Source organism: Hipposideros armiger, unplaced genomic scaffold (genome assembly GCF_001890085.2).
Source record: "Hipposideros armiger isolate ML-2016 unplaced genomic scaffold, ASM189008v1 scaffold_283, whole genome shotgun sequence".
In the NCBI taxonomy this organism is placed as follows: domain Eukaryota; kingdom Metazoa; phylum Chordata; class Mammalia; order Chiroptera; family Hipposideridae; genus Hipposideros; species Hipposideros armiger.
The window spans coordinates 1227901-1235386 of record NW_017731633.1 but is presented as its reverse complement, the minus strand read 5'-3'; the positions used below and the strand labels follow the sequence as shown (position 1 = coordinate 1235386).

General features: G+C 52.1%; 2 protein-coding genes across 7 annotated transcripts in view; one reads left to right on the top strand and one right to left on the bottom strand.

The window, feature by feature from the left end:
- Positions 1 to 177: 177 nt before the first annotated feature.
- PRRG2 (proline rich and Gla domain 2) lies at positions 178 to 6314 on the bottom strand. Of its 5 annotated transcripts, none has more exons than XM_019658344.1 (8): positions 6260 to 6314; positions 5454 to 5515; positions 4698 to 4835; positions 4342 to 4517; positions 4110 to 4149; positions 2112 to 2247; positions 1128 to 1274; positions 178 to 798 (listed from the first exon to the last, which is right to left on the bottom strand). In XM_019658344.1, the coding sequence occupies exons 3-8, from the start codon at positions 4780 to 4782 to the stop codon at positions 780 to 782; spliced, it is 603 nt and encodes a 200-aa protein (XP_019513889.1). In that variant the 5' UTR covers positions 4783 to 4835; positions 5454 to 5515; positions 6260 to 6314; the 3' UTR covers positions 178 to 779. The 5 variants fall into 5 exon arrangements, with proteins under 5 accessions (XP_019513889.1, XP_019513885.1, XP_019513886.1 ...); XM_019658340.1 differs by having other exon boundaries at positions 4698 to 4795; XM_019658341.1 differs by lacking the exon at positions 6260 to 6314 and adding an exon at positions 6199 to 6221 and having other exon boundaries at positions 4698 to 4795.
- A 12-nt stretch (positions 6315 to 6326) lies between these two features.
- NOSIP (nitric oxide synthase interacting protein) overlaps positions 6327 to 7486 on the top strand; it is a 15125-nt gene continuing 13965 nt past the window's right edge. The window contains exon 1 of one of the 2 annotated variants that reach the window (XM_019658337.1): positions 6327 to 6415. The gene's annotated coding sequence lies outside the window, so the exon portion shown is untranslated. The remainder of the gene's footprint in view (positions 6416 to 7486) is intronic. The other variant, XM_019658339.1, reaches the window with a different exon arrangement.

Here is a 7486-nt window from a genome sequence, read left to right as displayed (position 1 = left end):
AAGGGGGGGCGGGCGGCGGGGTGTCTGGCTGCGCTCCGCTTCCTCCCACAATCCCGTGCAAACGAAGAAAAAAAAAAAAAAGAGAGAGAGGCAGCGCAAGCAGAGCCTGGGGGTGTAGGGCGCAACATTTGTACTAAAAGCCAGCTTCACCGCGCGCAGACGCTCCTGGGATCGCAGTTCAGTTTGATTTTTTTATTTTTTTGCATTGTTTCACTTTTTTTGGTTTCTTTTCCAAAGGATTTTTATTTAGGGGAAGAGCTCAACTCCAGATCCCCGGGTGCAATGAGAGCCTGCCCCCACCGAGCGCGGTTGCAAATATGCCCCCCCACCCTGTCCCTGGTTTGCAAAGAGCCCCTGTACGCGCACGGGGATAGCATGAAGACACGCGTGTGCACGGGCGGGGCTCTGCGTGTGCGTTGTCCGTGGCACTGGAGAAAGCCGTGTCAGACCCGCTCACACACGCGAGTCTGCACACCCGGCCTGCGCGCCTGGGTCCGAGTTTCCACGACACGCCTACCCCGGGGGCGGGGTTAGTGGGTACCCCAAGGTCAGGAGAGCTTGGGGGCCCGCGAGGGGCCGGGGCGCGGGAACACTTTCGCCGGGGACACGCATGTATCCGTACGCGGCGGAAACACGTGTGCCAGGTTAGGCCTTGGGCCGGACGACCCCTATTCCCACCCACCCCCAAGCTCAGCTCCGCAGTTTGAGGCCTGGGGGCTTCCGGAATCCGGTGTGAATCTGGGGCACGGCTCAGGGAACCCCGGCTCCGAAGCAGCTCTTCAGCGAGGCCTCCGGAGGCTGCAAGGGGAGGGGCACAGTGGGGAGTCAAAGACCCGGCTGTTTTTCCCTTTTCCGCCCCCTCCTCAACTAAGACTATTCTGACCCGCCCTGGGCGTCTCAGCCAATCCCGGATCCTTTGGGCACAAGACCCACCCTCCTCTAATGCTCTACACGCACAACGCTGGGCCACGCCCCCAGACAATTGCACAAGGCCCCGCCCCCGCTCTCCAAGCCTCGCCTCGAATAATAACCTCAAAATTCCAAGTCCCGCCCCTGAGCCCACGCCCCTCCTCCAGCAGTGCCCTCCCTTCTGCGCCCCGCCCCCGGGCAGAAGCCCAGCCGGGTACCTGGTGTAGGGGGGCGGAGGTGCGTCGTGCACTCCAGAGGCCGCCAGAGCCTGCTCGTAGGTGGGGAGGCCTGGGGGTGGGAGTGGAGGCAGGGGCGTCGGCGGGCAGGGAGAGTTCAGGGAACTTAGAGGGCTGATGAGCTCGGCCCTGCGGACAGAAGGTGCACCGTTAGCAGGGGAAACCTACAGGATAGAGAGACTTGGGTAAGGAGAGAAGATTAAGGGAGAGACTCTGAGGGTGGTAGGAGAACAGAGATGGAAGGAAGATGGACGGGAGATAAAGAGGGTCACCTTCAACCTGACACCCAGAAAAGCACCTCAAAATGACAGGCAGATGTATAGGGACAGGCAGACTCAGAAAGCAACAACTGCTGAGATACTCATTCACAGACACATGTGTTCCACATACAGACTGAGTAACGGAGAAAAAGACAACCCTGCAGAGAGGCAGGTGGACAGACACAGAAATAGACACAACACAGAGATATCCACTTAAAATAAACTCTTCCTATAAAACCCCAGACCCACTATACTCTCAAGACGAATGTTCAAGAACCCTCTTAGACCCTGCAACTGAGAAAGACACACCTAGACAACAACTACAGGCACACACAAACATGTGCTACAACCCGCACCACGGAAACTGACATACCACAGATACCCATAGACCACAGGCTGCAGCCTCACAAGATACAGTGTCCACAGTGATAGTCACATAGAAACCTGGTACTGCAAAAACAGGCAGCAAATGCTGATTGAGCTCCTATTATGTGCCAGGTACTAGGGATATACTCAGACAGACAGATGCCACCACTGGCTACATGATCTCACAGACTCACTCTCCATGTGACTGTCTCCTCAGATCTTTCATCAGTGCCCACCTGTCCCCAATCCTTGGCCTATCTCCTTAGATGGACCTTTCCTCCCTCCCCTGTTCACCCTTCTCTCTCCAGCTGCCAATCCCTCCTCCCTGAAGCCCCCTTACTCTTGGGGACTGGGCTGCTGGCCTCGGTTCCGTCGCCAATGTAGATACCAAAAGGCTCCCAGGCCAGCCAGGACAATGAGCAGGATGCCAGATGTCAGTCCCACAGCCAAGCCTGCTACGTCCACTCGTCCATGCCCTGCAGTAAGGGGAAGGTGGGAGAAACCAACCACTGCCTCAGGAGGTGCCACCCACCTCAACATCCAAATGCCTTTCCCCTAAGGAAGGAGAACTGGCCAAGAACCAAGGCAGAGCTAGGGCCACTTTCTAGCTATGTGACCTCAGGAAACTCACCTCACTCATTTCTCTGAGCCTCCATTTCCTGTTCTGTAAAATGGGATGATAACCCCTCTCTGACAGGTTGCAAAAATTCACTGACACAAAATGCATAAAGAGGCTATGATAACTTCATCTGGTACTAGAAAATACAGCAGCTGTATCCCCATGATAATGGAGCCCCCTCCCTGGACATGGGTGGTACAAGACCCTCCTGAGCAATCCATCTGCTAAGATTGCAGGTGACACACTACAGATAGGGTGGGGAGGTCAAATAGCCAACTATCCAGACCCCCACACTAAGCATTACCAGATTTAACAAATAATATAGGACACCCCACAGAATTTTAGATACACAATGAATAATTTTTTAGTATAAGTATGTCCCATACACTCAATGGGACATATACTGAAAAATTATTTATGTGTATTCGAAATTTAAGTCAGGAAAGGGGTGGGGGGTAGTTATTGTATTTTGTCTGGCAAACCTAACCCCTCTGGAATGCAGCCCCTTTTCCCAACCAGGCCACTGAGGAACAAGGTCTCAACTATGAAGAAAGAGCAAAACCCACAAGAGAGCTTTGGAATTTACCAGAAGGCAAGAAAAAATTCATCTATCAATGGAGGGATTTAGGAAGCTCCCCTCAGTAACAGATTGCTGGGTGTCTAGAACACATATGGCCCCTTTCCTAAGGTGCAGTCCCTTTAGCAATCCAATGCTTTATGTCTGAGGAAAAGGGTGGGGGTGTACAGCGAGGACTTAGGCTTGGTGAGGCCTTGCGAGGTCTTGCCTCTGGGGATACCAACTTTACAACTGGGTGGGGAGTTTTCCTCAAACAGTAAACCCCAGGCTTTTAGCCCTCTTAGCAAATGGCTGCACTGAGAAGCCAGGCCCTCCCCATTCTGACATGTTTCAGGTGGATTCAAGGAGCCACCAGGCATCCTTATGCCTCTAGCAAACCAGTTACCTCCCCTAGCAACCGGGCTCCAATTGAGGGCTCCAGCCCAGACCTAGGGCCTGTTGCTAAGGTACAGCCACCCCTAGCAACCAGGCCACAAGTGGGGGGGGGTGTGCCTGGAAGCAGGTGGGGGGGCCCTCCGGTGGGCAGGGGGCCTTGGGTCCTGAGGTTGGCTAGGTGTGGTTGCTAGGGAGAAGGCCTCCTTAGCAACCACGCTGAAGCTGGGATGGTGCTGTGGGGGAGGGGAAGACAGCCAGGTAGTGCTGCCGGCTTCCTAGGTCCTGCATCGGCATCGGAGGGCCTTGTTGCTAACGAGCAGCCCTCCCCCCCTTAGCAACAAGGCTGCAGCCATGATGGGGCCTCAGAACTCAGAAGACGGATTGAGGGTGGGTGGACTGGTCAGGTGAGGACTCCAGGCTTGGACAGGCTTCCCACGGCCTGGGTTGGCCAGGCCTCGTTTCTAGGGAACAGCTCCCTTAGCAACCAAAGAGGGGCTCAGGTGGATCAGCCTCTCTGAGCCTGAAGCCTGATAGTAACTCCTCCCTCTACCCCTGCATTTCACCTTCCTGGGAACATGGGACCTCTTCCAATAAGGTGTGATGGGTTCCTCAGGCAGGGGCTCTAGTCTCAAAGGAGGGGACTCCTTTAACAACTATCTCCAGGAACTCAGGGAGCACCCAATTTGGAGTGGGAGTGTTCATTCAGCTTCCATGGGAAGCAGCTGCCTTAACTGCACAGGACAAGAGGGCTTGGCCCCTCCACTCACCTCCTTTGCCATTGTACTTGTACGTCTCCCAGAAGCGCTTCTTGAAGGGGTAGGAGTAGAGAAGGAGGAAAGACTGTTGTCAACTGGAAGATTCTACCGCCCCAAACCAACCCGCCCTGATTTCTGATACCCAAGGGTAAAGGGAGTTGAGGGCCAGGACCTCCTTCCACCCCCCACCCTACACCCAGGGCCGGGAGAAGACACTGAGACTCCAGGACTCTCAGACCCTCACCGTCTGAGCATTGTCCTCAAAGTACTCCCGTGCCTCTTCCCAGGAACACTTCTCCTCATAACACTCCCGTTCCAGGTTCCCTGGTGTGAACAGCTCCAGGTCCCAGTGATTGGCTCTTGGAATCCGCCTATGGCTGCCCAGGAAGCTCTGGGCCTCTGGGGAGTCCAGGAAGACTTCTGGGCCCAAAGGACATGAGGGACAGAAAAATGGAGGACTAGGGACATGGAGGAACTTGAACCTAAGGGGACAGAGAGCTATGGGGTCCTGAAGTAGGAGGGGACTAGAGGCAAGGGTTCCAGGGTCAGGGAAAGGTGGATTCCAGTGCCTGGACACCATCTCTTCCCCGGAACACTCACCTTGGCCTTGTTCCCCACTGGGTGAGGTGTCCAGGCAGGTGGTCAACCCCAGGTATAGCAGCAGCAGAGAGGGATGGCCCCTCATATTTTGCAGACACCTGGAACCAGGTGTGGTATAAGTGACAAGTGCCTCAGCCCCTAAGGAACAAGACAAGTTCTCCCTGACCGGACTCTGTGGCCCATGAATTATAATAATAATAACGAACACTGACATAGCCTGTATTCGGGACCAGACACTGTTTAAGGAACTTACCTATATCAACTCAGTTTAATTTTCACAGCAGTGCTATTATTACCCCCATTTTATAGATGAGGAGACTGAGGCACAGAAAGTCAAAGAACTTGCCTAAGATCATATGGTCTGCAAGATTCAAAGGCAGAATTTTAACAAAGGCAGTGTGCCTCCAGAGACTGGAAAAGGGAGCTATCTTTTTCCCCTCTGTCTGCAGCCCCCAGCTCTGTTGTGGCACATAGTAGGTGTTCATAAACATGTACATTGGTGATCAGGATTCTTTCCTTCAGATTCCCACAGATTCCGGTCTCTCTCTATGCCCATTGCCACATCCACCCACAGAGATCAAAGATTACAGGAGAGGCAAGAGCAGGGGCCTATATTCTTGGGTCCAGGGAGAGGAGGAGGCAGGGGCCCTGGACTCCTGGGCTTGGGGACCCCCAAACTTCTGGGACTCAGAGGAGCAGGGAGCTAGGACGCCAAGGTCCCCAAGCCAGGCTCTGCCTCCAGGGACATTCACTTACCTGCCCAGACGTGTAAGCACAGTCTCCTCCTTAATCGGGCCTCCAAGGCCAGCTGCGGCCAGCTGTGAAAGGGGACAGGTGAGAGGGAGGGGAAAGGAAGGAGGGGTGCCTCACTCAGCTCCCGCTCCCTGTAATCGGCCAGATCCCGGTTTCTGGCAGAGGGGCGGGGTTTGCGACTACCTGTCCTGGGCGGGACTCAGGTAAGGGACAAAGTATTTAAAGGGACCTTATGATGAAGGTCCAGAGCCCCTTAGGGAAGCCAGGGTTCCCGACACTGTGGGAGCACTTAGAGGATTGGATATGTGTTTCCTCCTGTGTTTCCCATCGGGAGATCGCCCGGCGGAGCTAGGGAAATAAATGCCTAGGACTCCAGGTATCTAGGTATCTACACGTCTAGAAACTGGCGGGAACTGTATGCCTTGGTCCCTGGGAGTAGGTGGATATGCCGTAATAAATTCCTGTTTCCTGGAGTCATTTGAACGTCTTTGACTTCCGATTTCTCAATTGCTCCGTTTATAAAATGGGGACAGACAACTTGTCCCGTCTCAATTGTCTCTTAACTTACAGCAAGAAAAGTGGATGATATACTTGGGGAAGTGAGCTTCCCAATCTCTGAGGAAAATGATTAGTCCTTAAACTCAGGCTTGGAGAGACTCAAAGCCTGGGTACAAGTAGGAAATCGCCTGCCCCGGGAAATGCCTAGTAGATACTAAGCGTGCCCCATAATCACGTCAGTTTCACTAACCGGAACCTTCGACCTGTCACTCACGTTTCCGGAGGGAGGAAGAGAAGACGGGAGGACTTACCAAGCCAGAGGAAGTACTTCTGCAACTAGGGGCAGCTCTTCTTCCGGGTTTTCCCGCCGCGCGGAAGTGGGCGGGGCTAAGAGGGAAAACAGCGCTCTTTTCCGGAATAGGGGCACAGTTGAAGAATCAGCGGAAAAAGGAGGAAGCGTCTCTGAGGTGAGTTCCAGGTGGTGGAGGGATAGTGTTGATGGCATCGACTTCCCTAGGACTAGGGTCCTGGGGTCCTGAGGGAGATGGACAGGATTCCGATAATCCAGTGGTCTCTCAGTGTCTCTTAAATTTCTTAACTTAGAATAGCCCCCCCATCCACCCCACTCTGTTTCTTTCTTGGTGTAATTGATTCACTGAAGAAACTGGGTCTGTTATTCTGTTGCTCATCCCCCATCTGGATTTGTCCTTTTGCTTCTTTGTAATCTCTTTTCACTTAGTCCTCCTTGCCAGACATCAGCAGGCCAAAACCAAATCCTGCCTTTAAAAATAATAAAAGGTCAACTGTATTGGAATATAATTCACATAACATATAGCTCACTCATTTAAAGTGACAATTCAGTGGTTTTTTAGTATATTTACAGAGTTGTGTGACCATCACCGTTGTCAGTTTTAGAACGTTTTCACTGCTCCATAAAGAAACCCTGTACCCATTAGCTATCCGTCCCCATTTTCCCTCCTGCCTTCTCGCCCCTCCCAGCCCTAGGCAACCACTCATCTACTTTCTGTCTCTATGGGTTTACCTAATCTGGACATTTCACATAAATGGAATCATTTTTCTGTCTGGCTTCTTTCACATAGGATGTTTTCAAGGTTCATCCATGTTGCAGCATGGATCAACACTTCGTTCTTTTTATGGCCGAGTAATACTCCTTTGTATGAAATATACCGTATTTTGTTTATCCATTTATCAATCGATGGACATTTGGGTTGTTTCCATTTTTTGGTTGTTACGAATAATGCTGCTGTGAACATTTGTGTACAAGTTTTTGTGTGGCCATGTTTTCATTTCCATTGGAAGTGGAATTGCTGAATCAAATGGTAACTCTTTGTTTAACCTTTTGAGGAGCTGCCAGTCTTTTCCAAAGTGGCTGCACCATTTTACTTTCCCACTCTTAGTGTATGAAGGTTCCAGGTTCTCCACACTTGTTATTATCTGACTTTCTGATTTTAGTCATTCTTAGTGGGTATGAACTGGTATCTCATTATGGTTTTGATTGCATTTTCTTTTTTTTTTTT

Bases quoted from the DNA above. Each gene is read 5' to 3' on its own strand.
- PRRG2 (XM_019658344.1), bottom strand. From the start codon at position 4,782: ATGAGGGGCCATCCCTCTCTGCTGCTGCTATACCTGGGGTTGACCACC. The intron at 4,150-4,341 runs GTGAGGGTCTGA...TACCCCTTCAAG, and splicing joins TTGAGGACAATGCTCAGACG to AAGCGCTTCTGGGAGACGTA. The intron at 1,275-2,111 runs GTAAGGGGGCTT...TTCTGTCCGCAG, and splicing joins CAGCAGCCCAGTCCCCAAGA to GGCCGAGCTCATCAGCCCTC.